General features: G+C 37.3%; 1 protein-coding gene and 1 pseudogene across 1 annotated transcript; one reads left to right on the forward strand and one right to left on the reverse strand.

Annotated features, from left to right (window-relative positions):
- Positions 1 to 738: 738 nt before the first annotated feature.
- LOC126689857 (uncharacterized) lies at positions 739 to 13,594 on the reverse strand (annotated as a pseudogene).
- A 2,888-nt stretch (positions 13,595 to 16,482) lies between these two features.
- LOC126689648 (uncharacterized acetyltransferase At3g50280-like) lies at positions 16,483 to 17,823 on the forward strand. Its single transcript, XM_050384872.1, has one exon. The coding sequence runs from the start codon at positions 16,483 to 16,485 to the stop codon at positions 17,821 to 17,823; it is 1,341 nt and encodes a 446-aa protein (XP_050240829.1).
- Positions 17,824 to 20,802: the final 2,979 nt, after the last annotated feature.

Genomic DNA, 20,802 nt, shown 5'->3' on the forward strand with positions numbered 1-20,802 from the left:
ATCTATTATAATTATTCAGTTCTAATAACGAGAAATTAAAAAAAAAAACAACTTTTGAGGAATATTATAGAATAAAAGTTTATATAAAATGTGTCTTTCTCTTTCTCTTTAATTTTAAAACAAAATATACATCCCAAACACCCACAATCAATCATATCATTTACCAAACCCACAAATTTACAACGTTTGACCTTAACATCAAAATCGTAATTACCGCTGTCACACAATATAAAATGCATGCCCCTTTCTTGGTTGTAGCTAACTCGTAGGGGTTAGGATTAGATGAGATAACAATATTAGAGCTAGGTAGGTGTTATAGAAAAATTGAAGGTAAATGAAATTATTTTTGGTCGTTGTATTTGATATGAGATGGCATAAAGAGCTATAGGTAGGTATATATATAGGAATAGAAGTGCAAGAAGTGAAAATGGTAAATTGAAATGCAAAGAATTTTGTGTATGTGTGAGGGAGGAAAAATCTTGAAACATTGAACCAAATGATACAAAGAATATTTACTTTTTAATTAGAAAAGTCTTTAAATATTGACCTTTTTTTGTCTCTAATGTGGCACTTGAGATTATTTCAATTCTCTTTGCCAAGAATGCGTCACTTGATAGAATCTTATGTTTTTCCACGTGAGGTTTCTGCCTTTTTATATATATATATATATATATATTGATATTGATCGGAGATGATCCTTTTCCCAACGTTTAACTGATAACAAGTTGAAGCTCAGTATGATTTGAAGCTAAAAATGATTTAAGCTAGTCAATGGGATTTAAAACTGTTTCAAATACAACATTAATTATAGGTACATTAATATCTGCAGCTAATTGTTGCAGATTCAACCCACCACATGAAAAAGAATAAGCGGGCAATCAACTCATCTCAAAGAATGTTGTCGTGTAAAATAGTTGCCACAACCCGATGACCAATTCAAGGTTTCAAACTATCTAATGAACTTCCATGTTACCTTTCTACCTCAACACAAGAATCACTAAGGGTATGTTTGGGACGGGGGGAGGGGAGAGGGGAGAGGGAAAGATGGCTGGAATATACTAAACCCGTCTCCCTCCACCCAAACATAGAGTAAGAGTACTGAAGCATTATTCCTGCCCATTTGCAGGATTTTATACTGGATGCACACTGTCACTTGTATGATTTCTCCCCCACTATGGTCAATTTCTCCAGCACTTGAGATCACAAAAGCTAAAAGATTTGCTTCCACTTCTCTTGAATCATTTGCAGCCAATTAGCAGGGAATCTAGAGATTGATTCTTCCTTACAAGCCTGACTTCTCTGTTTAGGTAGGATGCACGGACAGGACATGGTTATAGATACAGGTACGGGTATGATATGGCGACATGAGCAATTTTTGAAAAGTTATAATATGATATGGCAGATTATACACCATTACGACACGGGTACGACATGAGTACAGCACCCCAAATGAAGTGTCCTTGATCCTAGCTGTTTAGTGGCTGCAACATGGGAATTTCACAGTCCTCTACAAAGTTCTGGACCATCATTCTTATTAGATTCCACTAGAGGAGACTTATCTTAATTAGTTTCCCAAGCTTTGATTTATCTTTGATTCTTGCAATTTCAAGAGCCTTTGCACACACAGGAAAACCCCTAACCATCCCAAGACTCCAAAATTATGCCAGAGCCCAAGCATGTTCTTCCCTGACAGAAGGCTGCAAACTACCCAGCTGCCAGGCCCTGATCATCTTCAGATAAGTGGACAACCGCAACGTCTTCACACCCATCTCGACCAAGTTCCATTTCCAAACTGCAGTTGTAAAAACCAGGACCTGAAAAATTATAGAGACATGTGAGTTTGAGTTACTAGGATAATGGACTTGGAACTCTGCAAGGGAATTTCAAACGACATAGTAGGATTCACAGCATGCCTATTAGTATGTGATGGGCATTCTTTAGAGGACTATTATTCACTAAGCGAGTCATGCATAGCGTCTGCTTGGGATCATTTTATATCAGGGAGTAGTGAGGAAATAAGGCTTATGGTATGTTCAGAACTAAATTAATGAAAAATTACCGCAATAGAAGTTGGACACTTCTACCTAGCACTAGAGCTGATATTACTGATTTGGAGGCAACCCACTAAGGCATTTTAAGGAGCCAACACGAATATTGCGTCTTCTTTTGTCAAATGAGAAGAAATTTCTTGACGCAAAAACCACATTTTTTTTAACATCCTTCTCAACAACATACCTGCATGAGATACCATGAGGAAGAATTCTTTGGTAAGGGCAGGCAATGTTGTAGTAAACAAGAATGGTCTCATCTGAAATGAACTAAGGTTGAACACAACTATTAGAGGAATCAATACTTTAGCGCACTCAAGTGTATAAAGTATCATAAGTTCATAACAAGTATTTGATAATAGCCAATTTTGACATCATCAAATTATACAGGAATATATCTTACTAAAACAACAAAAGCTATGGTTAATGGGAAAGAAATGTTATAGCAGCCACTGCTTCTTTTACGTATCCTATTCAACACTTCAATAGTGACTAAAATGTATTGAGCATGTTCAACTAAAAGCAAGAAAAAAGGATTTACTTTATTTTGATTGGTATGCTTGTACCACTAAACAGAACTCATAAATGAATGAAATGGAATTTATGAGCCAATAACAGAAACAATTGCTGGCATTTTTATTATTATTTGATAAGTGAATTCATTAAAACATGAAAGTTGGGTTCTTCTGCCCAAGTACACGAAGTGTACAAGAGAAGAGCATCTCAAAGAAAACACAACATAACTAAGAAGCATAAAGAACCGTTGAGGCCCAGAAAGGAGATGGTGGAGGAACCAGTAATCCAAACAAAGGACTGAAGAAAGGATGCCAGAAATAAATAATGAGAGTGCATACCAGGGTCCTCAAGGGAGACGTAGACCTTGGTGTTGACCAATTGTGCAGAACCAAAAACCTTGATGTTTGCCAAGGAAATCTCCTGTCCCAGCTTCCAATATTACACCTTCCATCTCCCCAATATGTCTAGTGACAAATTCACTGAACTTTATCTGTATCCCAAAAAAAAGGGAGATGAAAGGTTTCAAGATGAATGCATTCCCCACTCATAACCTCATGATAAAACCACTCATAAGAAACCAAAATGAAAATTAATTTTAAGCAGCCACTCAAAATAAATCCATAACAGATAATTTCAGAATGAATGAATCACATGATAAAGAGAATAATTATATGTTATTTCTGTTGCTTAGCAAAGTATATTATTCTGACTCTTTCCTATTGACTTCACCATCCAAAATGATAGAATGAAGTTTAAAGCAAACAAAACCTAACAGAAGACAATTGAGATTTAAGGGTGATCTGCTTCACTTTCCTATATCATTCAAGTAAACAAATAAATGCTGGCACCGGGAGATAATTTCTTGGACGGATGAATACTGGAAATAAATAAATCGTGTCTGAAAGAGCTGCTTAATAGACAGACCTTCCTAAGGAAGCATATTTCTTGTTAATCCTTTCTATCTTTGTTAGGTAAATAAAATCTTGTAGCAAGTTTACGGACTTCTTCCTGCAGGTAATTGGGAAAAGAGTAGGGAATCAGAATAGTAAGAAGCAAATTCAAGTGCTCTACAAAGTGACAATTAAAGCTACCTAGAATGAGCAAGTATTAGTATAAATTGCTTCAGCAAACAAGTAATTAGTTTTAAAAAAGAGAGATTGTATTAACCATACACAATTGTGGATGTTTCGGACCTTTCGGTTCCCATTAACAATGAGAAACACTATGAATAAAGGCAAAATATTCATTGCAGCATCTATGTAACTAAATTTACACTGTAATCATATCACAAATAAATTGAGCGAGAACAATCCTTTTTGATAATACGTATGCAGTACCTGGTATCTTTTAGCAACTACAATCTATAATTCCCATCTAAAGTTTTCAAGGACTCCAAAATATTCAGCAAATGTTGTTCATAAATTAGATAATGTGAAACAGAACGAAAATAATTAAACACAATCTTTTCAAGCAAAGTTCTGCCTTTACAGTAAAGCTAGTCCCAACTAACCTTTGAAATATAACCAAGTGGAAGTAAAAGTCGCTTGAGCTGAGCCTGCGAGAGATGCGAAAGGAAGTATGTTTGATCCCTGGCCTAATAATTCAAAGTTAGAATGCGTTAAAACCAGACAATATGCTTGAGAACTTAATTTTTTATTTTATTTTTTAATTTTAAAAAATTGTGCTCCTTTGCAAACTGAGATCTGTGTACATATGGCAAAAGAAACCAATAAAATCACTCCTGTGTTTTCTTCCCTCATATAGGAATTTAGGGAGCTACAAGCACCCACTTGCAAGGTCAAAACTCAATGACTGTAAAGATTCTCATCTTAAAGTAACATTAAAACCTGCGGGACATGATCATAAAAATTACATATATGGCACCTCTAATGGACTGTGAAACTCCTCCCCACTGGTCAATTGATATAATTTTGGAAAGATATTTTAGCAATAGCTAGTAAGTTTGATGATATTCATTTTTCTTTTGTTAGACCTTAGAAGAGAAGGGAATTCCTTGGCCCATCTCCTTGCCCTTTGGGCAGCTTTTTGTAATAGCTCTGGTCCGTCTCCATCTCTCAGGCCCTGGACAGAGATGGGCAGGGGCCCAGGCTTTCTCTTTTGTAGGCCTTCCTTGGCCTTTTTTTTTTGTGTGGAATAATAGAGGTTTATAATTCAGCAAAAAGAAAAGAAGCATGAGAAGCAATCTAAAGCATTTGGGTTCAATCCTTGCCTACACTAAAAATCGATTGGTGTTTTGGTATAATGATAAAGAATTATCATTAAGAACAGATGTCATAAGTTGAAACTCTCTTAAAAAAAAAAATCTAAAGCATTGATTATAAATAAAGCTCATATTTAAAAAAAAACAAAATTCTTCCGACACATATATAATATATAAAGAATAGCAATAAACCCAAAAAGGACAAGAAATAATAGAAGGCAGTGATGTGTATCTCATGAAGATACCATGTCTTTCGATAGTTCTAAAACAGAAGGTGATCTGTAGAGGAGTGAATGATATTTGCATAATGTCTGGAAGCAACATAGTCAAACTCTATATTCTTGATGGCATCCATAAATGGAGTGAATGATATTTGCATAATGTCTGGAAGCAACATAGTCAAACTCTATATTCTTGATGGCATCCATGAATGCACCTGGAAAAATGACATATGCTTAAGAGCAGGAATGGAGTCAGGACTTAGAGTTAGGGAGGGCAACTCTGCTGCTAGCTGTGCAATGGTCCTGGATTTTGAGTCTACTGCTTTACTACTAAGGATTTTTGTTTAAATTTTTTTAACTGGCTAAGTTGTTTGTTTTGGGTAAAATAGATTGATTGGGCGTAATTTTTTTAGTTTTATTATTAGTGATTTTTGTTGTTGGGCTAATTTTGTTGGGCTTATATATTTTGTTTTACAGTTAATCTATTAATTTTTTATGTTCTTTAAAAGGTGAAAAATGCTAAAATTACAAAAATTTTACAAATTTCTAATGTGGTGAGTGGTTATTAATAAATAAAAAGTGATGCAAGTATACGAACTAATAAGAATTTGTTACCTTAATAGTTTGTATAAACGTTGTAAAAACGTTTGTGGCTATAACATTACTCTCAAAAGAATTGATGGCATTATTAAGGGGGTAAAGTGTAATTTTATTGAACAAAATTACTAAAATTAGTATCTATTAATATAGTAATATTAAATAATAAAAAAATTTTGGGGGGGGGGGGGTGGGGGGGGGGGGGGGGGGGCGCATTGCCCCCCTAGTCCAATGCTTAAGAGAGAAAAGAATAATATATGTTACTTTTTAAATTCAGTTTTTTTTTTTTTTTTTGATAAACTTCAATTCAATAAAAAGCAAAAACAAGACTACAAAGGAGGGTATCCTTCCTCACAAACAGCAGCTAAATCTGCAGGAAGGATATCCTTAAAATAGAAAAAAGAAGAGCCGGAAAGTAAAGAACATCTAGCAGCTACATGGGCTGCAGAATTACAAGTTCTGTAGACCCAAGAAAAAGAAAAGGAAGCAAAACACTGAACCAATGACAAAATGCTGGAGATGGAAGGTTGGATAACCTAGTTGAAAGAGTCCGAAACAGAGCACAGTGCGTCAAAGCAAATCTTAGAGTCACCTTCGAATAACACATGGCTCCACTTTTCTCTTTTTGTGATAGAAACAGCCCACAAGAGAGCTTCGGCCTCAGCTTGGAGGGGGGAACGATGAGAGGAGTTCCTTGCCCAGATACTACAGAGTGAGCCATTGGAATCCCTTGCAACCACTGCCAACGCTGCCTTAGCACTAGTCCAAGCAGCATCCACATTAACCTTAATCCATCCAGGAGGAGGTGGGGCCCAATAGGAAGGGGTTACCTTAGACGGAAGGAGGGACGGCTTCAAGCAAACTTCGGAGAATTCGCGAACCTTCCTGTGAATGATAAGCATGGAATCAATCAATCTAAAATGTCCCTTAGAATGCAAGTTGGAGTTCTTGAGACGCCAAATTTCCTTAAGGGTGAGAGCAATGGTTAGGGAGACATTTCGCTGCTCAGACGCTTGATTGGGAGGCAAAGGAGGATTAAGGATAAGATTGATGATGTCATACGAAGAGGTTACAGTAAAATCTTTTGATCTAAATCCCTAAACAGTTGTGAACCACAACGCTTTTGCTATATGGCATTTGAGAAATAAGTGGATCGGATCCTCTGGGAATTCGGAACAAAGGAGACAAGAATCATCAATTAAGCTCATCCTCCTCTTGATATTTTCCCTAGTAGGAAGCACGTTGACGCACATTCTCCAGAGGAACATCTTAGTTTTTTCAGGTGCTTTCATGTTCCAGAGCTTTTTCCAAATAGGAGTAGGGGCAAGGGGAGCCACAGGGAGGTGGCAAGTAGCTTGGTAAGCAGATTTCACAGTGAAGACACCTTTTGAATCCAAAACCCAAATGAGCTTATCTGGTATAGGGCATAATGGAATAGGAATGGAGAGGATAGCTTGAGACGATGCTGGATCGAAAAACTGGAAGACAAGAGGGGCTTTCCAACAGTGCAAGTCAGAATCAATGAGCTGAGAGACCTTGAAAGGGGGCTAGTTGATGTTTACATCTCTAGGCTTAGGGGTGAAATCTTGAATCCAAGGCACCCAGGGGTCTCGCCAAATATCAACTGATGATCCATCTCCGATAAGGTAGCAAGCTCCCTTTAAAATGATGGATTTTGCCCTTTCTATGGCTCTCCAAATAGGGGAGGCTGATCTTGAAGGGTCAGACCTCATCCAATCATGCTTGATTTTATATTTGGCTCTAAGAACACGCATACACAAGCTGTCCCTATTCGAAACTAACATCCAAGCTAGCTTTGCGAGGAGGGCAGAGTTAATATCCTTATGCTTCTTGAACCCCAGACCACCCGCCATTCTAGGAAGGCAAAGTTTGTCCCAAGACTTCCAAGCTAAGTAGCAGCCCTCATTAGCCTTTGGCTTCCACCAAAATCTCCTTGTGAGGGAGTCTAACTTTTCACAAGTTTTATTGGGAATGCTGAAGGTGGACATGGCAAAAGTCGATAGAGATTGTGCAACTAAGGTAATAAGAGTCTTCCTTCCCGCCCAAGAGAGGCACTTGCTTCTCCAACCCAATAATTTTGCTTCAAGTTTATTCTGAAGAAAACTGAAATCCTTAGATGGAGCTCTGGATAGGAAGAGGGGGGCGCTCAGGTAGATGGCATCCCTTTTGAGGCTCTTAATCTGAAGGATTCTCTTGATGGTTCTGCGATGGTGGAGTTGGGTGTGTTTAGAGAAGAAAACCCCAGATTTGTGCTTGTTAATGCTTTGCCCGAACCAGGAGCAGTACTTCTCAAGCACATTAATTAGGCAGTGTGCATCTCTAACCGTGGCCTTAGAGAACAGTATAATGTCGTCAGCATACATGAGGTGAGAAATGGTGGGGCCATTTGAACTTGTCTTGATATCGTTCAGGTTCTTATTTCTCAATTCATGCTCCAACATTCTAGAAAGAATTTCTTGCCCGAGAATAAAGAGATAGGGTGAAAGTGGGTCGCCCTGCCTTAGGCCTCTACTAGGAGTGAAACCTTCAGTCTTGCCTCCATTGACCAATACTTCAAAAGATACAGAAGAGATGCAAGCAAAAATCCAACCCGTGAAGACCTCATCAAAGCCCAGATGCAAGAGGATAGTCCTTATAAATTCCCAATTTACTCTATCGTAGGCCTTTTGGAGGTCAAGCTTGATGGCCATAAGGCCCGGTTTGGGTTTACGAGTTTTGAAGCCATGGATCATTTCTTGGACAATGACCTGATTTTCAGCTATCCATCTATCTGGAATGAAGGCAGATTGGGAAGGAGAAATAATCTTATCAAGCAGCGGCCTCAACTTGGCCATAAGGATCTTAGAGATGACTTTATATACCACGTTGCATAGACTGATAGGCCTGAAATGATTAACAATAGAGGGATTAGATACTTTAGGAATGAAGACGATAAGAGATCGGTTTACCTCTCTGGGCATTGACCCAAGCCTAAAGAAGGAGGTAATTGCTTTGATAATATCCTTGCCAACAGTGGGCCAGAGCTGCTTATAGAATAGGACAGGAAATCCGTCAGGGCCAGGGGCTTTCAAATCTTGCATGAGGAACAATGTAGACTTAATCTCTTCTGGTGTTGGGATGGCTAAAAGAGAAGCGTTTTCCTCTTTAGTGATGCACGACAGCATGAGGTGCCCAAGATGGGGAGGAAAAAAAACATCCTCTTTTTTGAATAGAGTTTTGAAGTTCTCATAGAAGAGGTTTCTGATCTGTTTAGGCTCAGAAATCCAGGAGCCGTCTTCTCCCTTGACTGCATCGATGTTATTTCTCCTTCTGCGGATGATAGTTGAGAGATGAAAGAACTTTGAGTTTTTATCCCCTAGCTTGAGCCAAAGCTCTCTTGATTTCTGCCTCCACAAAGTTTCACTCCTATAGAGCCATTCTGACAATTCAGCTTGCAAAGAGCTCTCTAGAACATCGTTTTCAGATGATGGTTGGAGGGATTGGACATCTTTGATTTTATGGATCAAAGCATTAATTCTATCTTGGCAACGACCGAAAACCTCTTTGTTCCATTGTCGGAGCGCATCTCTTGTGGCAGCCAACTTTTTATAAAAATTGGTGAAGTCAGAGCCCCTGGGAACCACTTCCCATGCCTTTTTAATAACTGGTAGACATCTTTCATCTCTAAGCCATGCTACTTCAAAACGAAAGGGCCTATGAGCAAAATCCTCCATTGGGTTGGTATCAAGCAAAATAGGTGTATGGTCAGACATAATCGCCCCAAGATGAGACAAGGAAGCTTTTGGGAAAGCAAGTCTCCAGGACATATTTGCAATGCTCTTGTCAAGTCTTCTTTTAATCGCTGCATTGCCCCACCTTCCTTTGGCCCAAGTGAACTTGTTGCCTGAATACCCCAGATCAATGGCTCCAAAATCAAACATGAGCTCCTTTAAAAAATTGGTGGCAGAGGAATTACCCTTGCTACTCCCTCTAGACTCCTCCTCATTGAGAGTGAAGTTAAAATCCCTCAGACAGACCCAGGGGCCATGGTATGACTCAAGCAGGGCAGACAGATTCTCCCAAGCTTTCTTCTTCTTGGAATAGTAGGGAGGGCCATAGAATCCAACAAATAACCAATCACAAACAGGGTCAGAAAATTTAACAGCAATAAGATTCTTGTTGAACTCAAAGAGCTTTGCTGATATGCCTTCCTTCCACATAATGGTGAGACCACCTGCTTTGCCTTTAGCTTCCACCACAAACTTATTATCAAAATTAATAGAGTTTTGAACAAAAGACATACGACTATCCTTAGCTTTAGTTTCAGATAAAAAGATAACGTCTGGCCTAGTGCCATTTATTTGAGCCTTAAGGGCTCGAACTGTCGAGGCGTTGCATATACCCCGACAGTTCCAACCGAGAATCCTCATGGCAATGGTGGGGGCATGATAAGGCTCGCCTCCTCGGCCGTAGTGACAGAATCAGAAGAACTAGCATAGCTAGGATTGGTGGAGCGAAAAAGTGAAGATACATGGTGGTGGATAAGATTAAATTTATGAGATTTACCAAATTTCTTAGTAGGATAAGAATAACCTGGATTGAAGCTTAGGTGCGATAAATACTGCTCCAAGCGTGATTGTGGAATGAGTGAAGTTGTAGCTGGATCAATGAACACCGACTCAATACCCTCCTCTGCGTGTCTCAGACGTTTGTGAAAGATATCCGGATTGAGCTTGGATATTTTTCTTTTTTGAGGCTGATGAGAGCTAGACTGGGTTGGGATTTCGGCAGGGGAAGATGGGGAAAGTTTGGGAAGAGAGGAGGTGGGTAGGGATAAAGGCGTGATTTTGGGATTTTGGACGGAGGTGAGGCTGGCATAGTTGAGTGAAGGTGTTTTGTTGAAAGGTGGGCTAGAGTCGTGGAGTTAGGCCGAAGAAGGAAAGGTGGGGACAATAAGAGTTTGTGGATTAATGGGCTTGAGGCTAACCGTTACAGGAGAGATGAGGTAGAGGTCACGTGATATAAGCCCAACAGTCCTCTCTGGCACTAGTGGGGTAGTAAGGAGCGTGCCTGAGGATAATATTGGCTCTTCCACGTCAGCTTGATTCAAACATTCCTTGGTACCAGCACTCACGTCCGTGCCCTCCTGGCTGGTAGTGCATGATTCTCCATCCGTATGTGTACTATAGTACCTGTGCCACGCGTCACAGCTTGGGGTAGGCACACTAGAGTGGTCCCCAATGGGAACTAGGGGCAGAGGTAAACATGCTGCCGCCGTGGAAGTGGGCGGAGTAGGGCGGTTAAAGCCTTCATTTTTGGGGTTGGAGTCCACGGACAAATCAGTACCGCTAGTAAGGAAAATCCCTGGTGGATTGTCACTGTTACCAGCTCTGAGCCAAGGTCCAGAAGCTTTAAACATAGCTCCTGAGGGGTTGCGGATGCGAAAGGATTCAGAGCTGCAACTTTTATGTTCATGTCCAATGATTCCACAATTATAGCAAACATCAGCAAGCTTCTCATATTTTATTCCAACCCATAACTCCTTCCTGTTTGGGCGAGGGAGAAAAATTCCAGGGATGAAGGGAGAATCTATTGGGATGTCTACATTTAAACGAATAAACCTCTTCCAAGGTTCAGCTCTGTCGCCGGTGAAGTCCACATCATTTACTCTTCCAATAGTTGAACCTATTTTCCTTATATTGTCTTCCGTACACCAAAGGAAAGGGAGGTTATGGATTTGCAACCAGAAGGATATGGTGGAGAAATCTACCTCAAGCCAAGATAGATCTGGACACCATCTTTTCATGATAAGATGTCCTCCTCATATTGACCACGGCTTTTTGGTAAACACTTTGTGGGCGTCGGTCTCGTGCTGAAATGAGAACAAAAACACATTCTTATCCAGCCGTTTAACCTCCATTGGAAAAACTGGGCTCCAAGCCTTGGTGGTAACATCCCTAACAAGGTTGAGGCTGATGGGTTTGGAGGTGATGAGTTTAGCTAGGATAGTGAGGTCTGGGTTTTTGGTCACGGTTTGTCTTGGAGGGAGCTCTAAAGTAATGTCACGATAGGAGAAATTTTTTGTGCGATTCACGAGGTTTGAGACCTCCATGACCGGGAGTAGGGGTGAGAGTAATGGAGGCAGTAGAAGAAAGGAAGGAGGAATTGGAGGTGAATGAGACGGGCTCAGGCTAGGGGAAAGGGGTACCACAAGGGTACGGAGAGAAACGGATATTAGAACAGCCTTTTTTTTAGTATATTAGAACAGCCTTTACTTTTTAAATTCAGTTGACAACATACAAAACTTTATTCTTGTATTGCAAAGAATATACGGCCACATCGATACTCTTCAATAACGTAAGACACCTGAAAAGTTGACCATTAATTCTCAGCACTTAAATGGCCACATTAAGTCTGTCATGATTTCCTCCAGTAAAAAAACAAGAATGCAAGCAATGAAAAAGACTGACCTAATATATTATGATAGTTGAATTCATAGACACGAAGGAACATCAAACAGTTGTAAGTTTAAAATATATAGTTAACAAGCATTAGAAATTGAGCTGAAGGTAAAGTGAGAAGCGAGTGCTAATAGAACATTATCCAAGAAGATACACTCAGAGGAGCAATGCATACCATATTCCTCCAATATTCATCTGTCAGATGCACAACCTTCAATGGAACATCAACCCGAAGAAAGAGATAAATTAATTTTAGTTGTAAGACCCCTCTTCTGCATAAACCACACAATAAAATTAAGCTAAGGTTGTATCTATGAAATGTAAGAGCAAAAGCCTTTCATTGAAATCATGCAGGTGGGTGCAATTCATCCAAACAAATGTAATATCTGGATTAGCAACTGTGACTACAGAAATTCAAGAAATTAAAGAAACTTGAAGGTGTATCAATTTATGACTAAGTCCAAAGGAAAAGGGAGTATAGAATTGTGACAAGATTTAAAATCATTAGACACTAGTGTGCTCTAGCTCAAATGACACCTCCTCCAATTGTAAAAGCAAAGCGGAGGGTAACCAGATATCCAAACTCCAAAGTACAGTCCCCACTAGGAGTTCCCACATGGTTCTGGCAGGTGGGGTCATGTATTTGTGGTTTACTTTTTAGGGGTGAGTTCAAAGGGCCCTGCCTTAGTGAGGTTTCATGTCAAAAAAGAAAAGAAAAAGAAACAAAAGGCAAAAGGTAAGGTTGTGGGTTCATGAGTCATGACCCACTAGGTGCATGTGTAAATACTACCACAACAACAACCAAGCTTTAGCCCTAAAATTTTAGGTTTGGCCATGAATCCTGAATAGACTAATAAGGCCTAGTGCAAGTGTAATTACCAATAAAATGGTATTTCTAAAAGTTTTCCAATGGAGACATCTAAGTTTTAAATCTCCCCTCCCCCATATAAAATGTATTAAAAAAAATGTAATTCATCATACTGAAACTTTATTGGACAACAAAAAGATTAAGAGTAAAGTAGAGTTAGTAATCTAATCACAAACAGCTTTAGCATACTTCAAATCTTCTTCCCATGAGTAGTCTGACCAGAAGTACTCAAAGTAAAGTAATATGATACATTCATTCACGAGAACACCTTTAAATTCCAAGCATACGAAGGATAAATATACTATTCTTTTTCCAGCATTAACAAGCATGGGAATTTGAAAGAGAAAGTTCAAGAGTTTGTACAAAATAATGGCAAGAAGACAGACAGTACATTTAATTCATACAGTCATGCACCATACCTGTCCATCAACAATAAATATACAAATGCTTCTTCCACAGCTGCAATAGCTTGTCTCTCAATCATTGAGGGCACTCTGGCAACAGTTGCCTCTAGCTATGGAGGCCAGTGGAATCCCATCAATACCAATTGTTGTGGTAATAACCAAGTCTTCCATAACATCAGCCTGTGACTTTGCAATATTGAGAACACCTCTAGTATCAACCACCATAAATTCATACTCTCCCCCAAAAGGATCTACCATACAAGCGATCCCTAGTAACTCCCGGTTCATCCACCACAATTGCCCTGCTCCCCTTATTAATCAAAAAGGAAAGTCAACTTTAACTATGTGAAAACACACGTGGAAGTTTCAATGTGCAGATACCAATGGTCAGGTGTCTGCACATTGAATTTATGAATTTTAGCTAGCAACAACACTTTCCCCTTTTTATTTTCAAAAGAGAAAGCACCCATCAAACGCTATCAAGAAATATCAGTTTATTACATCACTGAACTTAAAAATTAGATAATGGGATTTAATTTTTAACAGCAACGAGGCCATCTGCCTAGACCTCAAGTCTTGCAAAAATGGCCTCTCTTTTTTTTTCTTCTTTAAAAAAAAAAAAAAATTAAAAAAAAAACATAAAATCGAACCCAATGACAGAGGCTCTCCATATTTCTACGGAAAATTCTTGTATCACCTAATTTTTCACAACTAACTGTGACATGGTAGAATGTAATTGATAAAGAAAAATTGGTAAATCTATTTGTAAGTGATAGTTAACCATTCATAATTTGTCACGTCAAGGTTATAGCAAAAAAATTATGAAATATTTGTGGTCCTTAAACTATTCTATTTCTACAGGTTTGGGAGAAGTGCTGTTAAGTCTTCGTACTCCCAAAATCATACAAAAATAGTCTTTAGATACTTTCATTGAAAACCTTGAGACAAAGAAATGAGTTTCTCCATGAAAATCAATCTCAATTGTTACTACATTTCCTAGACACAAATCATGAGAAAACCATTTCCTTGTGTACTGATTTCAATAATTGCAATGTTAAGCTTTCTGGGGTTTGGGAGAAGTGTTGGTAAGTAGTCTTACTCCCAAACCCAAAATCATACAAAAATAATCTTAGATACCTTCAGTCTCAAAGAAATGAGCTTTTCCATTAAAATCAATCACAATTGTCACTACATTTCCTAGGCACAGATCAAGAGAAAAAACATTTCTTTGTGTACTGATTTCAATAAATGCAATGTTAGCTTTCTGGGTACTCCTTTTATGTCTTGTAAAGATTACTTATTTATCAACTGGACAAGAATTACTCATTCTTAGCACCAATTACGAGTTAATTTATTTTTGGCACAACATTAGTAATAAGCTACTACCTTATTCACACATTAAGTTATCAACGTAAACAAGAGAGAAATTGTTACCGAGATTTATAAAGTTAATTTTACTTTTGCTCTTCTTTCGATTCTAACATTAACCAGGTGACTTAATTGAATACTACAATAGAATAGGATTAATGGAACGGAAGAGGAGGTTTAGGAATTGGAATTGAGGAGAGAAAGGAAAGGGTTTTTGGAGAGAGTGGAAGAGTAGAAGAAGCGCACACCTTGCATTTTTAGCGTAAACAAGAGTGTGGAGGGTTTTTTTTTTTTTATTTTTTATTTATAATTTAAATTTTACCTTTTTATTTTATGGTAGTGAAATATATATTTTTTCTTTCCATTCCACTAACAAAATTTTTCAAAGAATGTACATGATTTTGTATATATAATATACACAATTTTTTTAAACAATGTACATAATTTTATGCATTCAACAACCATAATTTTTTAAATAATGTACAAAGTTTTGTACATTTAATGTGCACATTTTATCATACTTTTGTATATTCTACTTATACAATTTGTCAAAGAATCTATACAATTATATATACAATTATATTCGATTTACACAATTTTTCAAAGAATGTACACAATTCTACATATTTAATGTGCATAATTTTTTGATGTGTGAAAATTTTTCTTCTCAAATTACTAATAGTGTTAAGGTTTATATATGCAATATCTAAACCTTTAAAGAATGTACATAATTATGTATATTACATGTACACATCTTTCAAAAGAATGTACACAATTTTGTACATTCATTGTAAACAATTTTTCAACCTACATAGATTTTCAAAAAATGTATAGAAACGTGCACGTTTTTTCAAAAAATGTATATAATTCTCTATACTCAACACACATGCAATAAAGGCCAAACTATGATGGTACAACAACAAAAAAAAAAGTGATTTTTAAAAAATGAAATAATAATTTTAATAAATTGATGTAGGACATAATCTACAATTAGAATTTTGTTATTTATTAATTTGTAAGTTTCAAAATTTTAGATTTCCTTGTTTTTAGGTGCTTTTATTATTTTTTAGGTCTAATTTGGTTCCTATTATGGTTATGTTTTAAATGAGCTTCAATTTGTGCTAAGTGTCATTCCACCTCATTTGCAAAATTTTGAATGTATAATACTTCCAACCTATTTAAAACTATTTTAAGTCCATCTAAAATTACTTAATCTAAAACTACTTATAGCTTATTCTATTTAAGTTTGATTTAAAATTACTTCCAATCGTGGGTTTCAGTTAGCTCAACTGATAAAGTCTCAGATAATTGAATAAGAGATCTAGAGTTTAATTTCTGCCTAAACCAAAAATCGATTGATGTCTTAGTCTAATAATAAATAATTATTATTATGATCAAATGTCATAGTTTGAAACTACAAAAAAAAAAAAAAAAAAAAATCCAATCTATTTAAAACCTAATTTTTCTTACAACAACTTATTATTTTTAAATATAAAATTTCAATGAAAAAGTATATAATTTTTTAGAAATTAATTGTTCATGTCTTATTTTAAAAATGCACACATAAAGTAAATTTAAATTAACTCAGTTCCTCAAAAAAAAAAAAAAATTTGAAGTCAAGAAGTAAAATAATTATAGTGAATTTTGGTTGGCTAACCCCGGAGGTAGACTTGAATTTAGGCTAATTAACCGCATTAATTTGGTGCTTGCTATTTTGTGTTATGGTGCTTGCTATATTACTATTATTTTGCTTGTATTTTCACAACACAAAATTTAACATGGTTCGCTTCCTATCCACCAGTACCATCCGAGCAACGAGTCACAATGACTCAACTAATAGAGTCGAGTTAACTCCATGGGATCTCCGACACCTCATAGTTGGGTATATTCAGAGGGGCCTCCTCTTTGTCAAACCTACATCTTCACAAGAAAAACAACTTGATGAAGAAAACAATGTGATCGATCACCTAGCATCCTCCCTCTCTCGCACATTGGATATATTCTATCCTCTTGCTGGCCGACTTGCCATGATTGAAAACAGTGAAGATGATACCACCTCCTTCTTCATTGACTGCAATAACCAAGGAGCCCAATTTGTCCATGCAGTTGCAGATGGTATCACTGTGGCTGATATCCTTGAGCCTATCTATATCCCTGATCACATTATTGATTCCTTGCTACTTATGAACAGTGTTCCGAACTATGAAGGCGTTTCCAAACCATTGCTTGCCGTGCAAGTAACTGAGCTTGTTGACGGCATCTTCATCGGTTGCTCTCTAAACCATGCCGTTGCTGATGCAACCACATTCTGGCATTTCTTTAATACTTGGTCTGAGATTTCTCGAGGCAACAGTGACAATTTGCAACCGTACCCCATATTTGAACGTAGTGGTTTTGACGGTGTTATCAACTTTCCCATTCACATACCAAGCCCTCTAAAAGTAAAAGCTGAGAAATTCATTCCTGATCAACAGCTGCAACGAAGGTATTTTCACTTTACAAAGGAAAAAATTGCAGAACTTAAAGCAAAGGCCAACAAAGAAATGGACACTGACAGGATCTCATCTCTGCAAGCAGTCGTGGGTCATTTTTGGCGATCCACAACTCGCTGTCGGAGTCTAGATTCCGGCGAAAAGGTTATCTGCATTGTAGCTCTGGGGACGAGGCATAGAATGCAACCTCCATTGCCAAAACAGTACTTTGGGAACGCAGTGCATGGGGAGATAGTCATAAGCACAGCAGGGGACTTGATAGAACACGGAATCGGCTGGGCGGCTTGGCGTATAAACAATATGATTGCTTCAAAGACAACACAAGAAGTGAGAAAGTACTTGGATGAGTGGGTGAAAAATCCTTGGGTGGTGAACACTACCAGCAGCCCAGCCATAAGTAATAAAGTGCTCTTAGGAAGCTCGCCATGGTTCAACGTGTATGGTAATGACTTTGGTTGGGGAAAACCCATCGCGTTGCGAGGCGGTTTTGGGGCTAAATTTGATGGGTCGTTACTTGTGTTTCCTGGGAAAGAAGAGGGTAGCTTTGATTTTGAAGTTTGCCTTTTGCCTGAGACTCTAGTTGCTATGGGAGAGGATGCAGAGTTTATGGAGGCTGTGGCCACATGAACTTATGAGGCTGGTTTAGATTGAAGAAGAGTAAAGTAGAATAGATCGAAAATTCTCAATCCAAACCGACCAATAATTACTTATGGCCAATAATTAATGGGTGGCTTTACTTGGGTTAGTCCAAATTGGATCGTAAGAACTGGATGCTTTTTTAATTTTTCGTCGTCTCACTACTATGGTCAATTTACTTTCTTGGGATCTTTAGTCCGAACATTTTATTATTTTGTGTCTGCATTTATTTCTTGCAAATTTCTTAGCCATCATGTTTGTCAAACTTATTCAGTTCAAAGGTTAATTCCCTTGTACTTAGGAGAACAAAGAAATTTGCAGTAAATGGAGACTATCTATAGACTTTCTCTTAATTAGGTCTTGTAAACCCTCTTTTTAGAATAATGAACAGGCGTTTTGCTTTATGTTTGATGTCATGTCAGCTAATTGTTGTACTCTGTTGCTGTTTCTCAGCTGTACCCTTTGTTGCTGTGTGGCAATTTGTTCTAAATAAAGATTTCCCTTGATTATAATTTAAAAAAAAAAAATGTTGCTTCGTTCATGGATATGCCACTAGTCCCAGTCATTTTTGTCACATTTATTATGTACAATGCTTTTCAAAACAACGAACAGATGACAAGAAGTCATGGTGCACCCCTAGTTTAGCAAAACTTATATTGCTTCATTAAACTGTTTTGGGCATGTCAATTTGTTAGCAGCAGCAACAGAATAAGAAATCTAAGAGAGATGGTGGGGAGAGGAATCAATAAGTCTAGACTCACAAATTTTTTTCACTACGTACTGTTTGATGTGTTGAGTTTAAATTAGTAATTGTAAAAAAAAAAAAAAAAAAAATTTTTTTGAGAAGTTATTGTGAAAAAAAATTATTTCACTAATAACAAGAATTTTTAAATATTCTTTGCCAATAATCACGTAAAACATGGCAGGAGTTATGATCAATTGATCATATCTCATGTTGGCAAAAGATATTAAAAAGATTATTGTCAATGAAACCCCAGCTAGTTTTCGATTAATTAAGAAGGCTGATTGCTCTAGCTTGATTTTTGTCAATGAAACCCCACCAATTCTCCACCGAAGCCGTGTCCAACCGGATGGAGGAGAGAGAGAGAGAGAGAGAGAGAGAGAGAGAGAGAGAGAGAGAGAGATATTAATATATATATATATATATATATATATATTGTTTTGATGATGGTGTTAATTAAGGTACTGTTCATTTATTATTTTTGCTCAACGGAGTGTTGAGCCAAATGCCCGTGGGTGATCTCCTCCTTCAAAGCCCGTGAAACTTGACCTGGCCGAAATACAAAAATTTCAGTGATTTTTCAAGATTTTCAACGAAGTTCATCAGATCTAGTGAGTTCTTTGCACAATTTGGTGGAAATCTCTCAAGATCCAACGAGATCTCAGCAAGATCTTGCTGAATCTAACGAGATCTTACCACTTTTCGGTGGTTTTTGGTTTCACCTAAAACCAATCACCACCTAATGGAGACTCGAGCTAACGAACCCAATATTGTTATAGGTTGGCTGCGGGTTTGGAAAATACCCACCCAATCTAATCGGGTCGGTTGTGGGTTGGGCACAAACCCAACCCAAATCGACCCCTATACAACCCTAGTTGGAATGCAGGATGTTGTGAGATGTGTTGTAGCTCCATATATTGTGATTTGATGAAAAAATTGATGTGTTTGAATGTTTGAAGCTGAGGGTCTGTTTGAGATCCGCTTATTTTGCTGAAACTGAAAACTTTTTCCTGAAAGTACTGTAGATAAATGTAAAAGTTAGCTGAAATAGTATAGTGGAACCCATGAATAGTACCAAAAAATGCAATGAGACCTATGAATAGTAGCGAAAATAAGTTGACAAAATTAATTTTTGCCAAGCGAACACTAAATGTGTTAAAGATCTAAGAAAGCTAATATTTTCTCTCATAATTTTTGTAGCATCTCACCACTCTTAAATTTTTAATAAAACTCTTAAGTCACAAAAAGTTGGAATCCTCTAATTTGGTGGTGGGGGTGTGCTATTTATAGAGGAAAATGTATTACAAAGCTTGAATTTTCCTCATTTCCATTCCTGTAGGAGTTTTTGAAGTTGTTTTTATCCTCATGCACATTTAGTGTCCGTTTGACATGATTAATTTTACCAACTTATTTTACTATATTCAGCTTATTTTTTCTACTATTTATGGGTCTCATCGTACTATTTTACCTAACTTTTACCTTTATTTACAGTACTTTCAGTAAAATAAGTGGATTCCAAACAGACTCTTAAACTATGTTTCAAGTTGATAAAGTGTGCCAAAACTCGAATTTGCCAGCAATTAGGACACGGGTGCCAATTGGCACCTGTGTCTGGGCATATTTTTACTCCAACTTTGATTTTTGGCTGGTTTCGCTTGATTTTCAAATTTTAATTTGAGGATAATTACAAGTTTTCAAGTCATTTTAAAGCCACTTCATAATCAGAATATTCTATTAATGATTTCAATTTTCAATTGTCCCTCTCCTTTCAAGGAGGGAAAATTAAAAATGGTTTAATTTATCTCATAACTTTTTTGATTTTCCGTAATTACATCATTGTCTTAAAATTAAACGAATGAAATTTTGACATGAAATTAATTGTAATTGATCCAATTAAGGGTCAATTAGAGTTAAACACTCATAATCACATGGTTTATACTATACTAGCTTGTAACCCCATGCATATGCATGGATACACCTAAAAAAGATACATAATATAAATTCCTATATATAAAATTTAAATACTATTGATAGTCATTTTTATATTTTGTTAATTCTTTAAAAAATTTTGTAGGGATATTATTAAGTATAAAATGTAAATTGTTTAGGAATGGCAATAGGTTGGGTTCGGGCCGGGTTTTTTCATATCCGGACTCGACCTGTTTATTAAACGGGTTTTTTTTCCCGAGGCCTAGACCCGCCCCGCCGGGCTCCGCGGCCCCACGGGC

This window comes from Quercus robur, chromosome 6 (genome assembly GCF_932294415.1).
Source record: "Quercus robur chromosome 6, dhQueRobu3.1, whole genome shotgun sequence".
NCBI classification, from domain to species: domain Eukaryota; kingdom Viridiplantae; phylum Streptophyta; class Magnoliopsida; order Fagales; family Fagaceae; genus Quercus; species Quercus robur.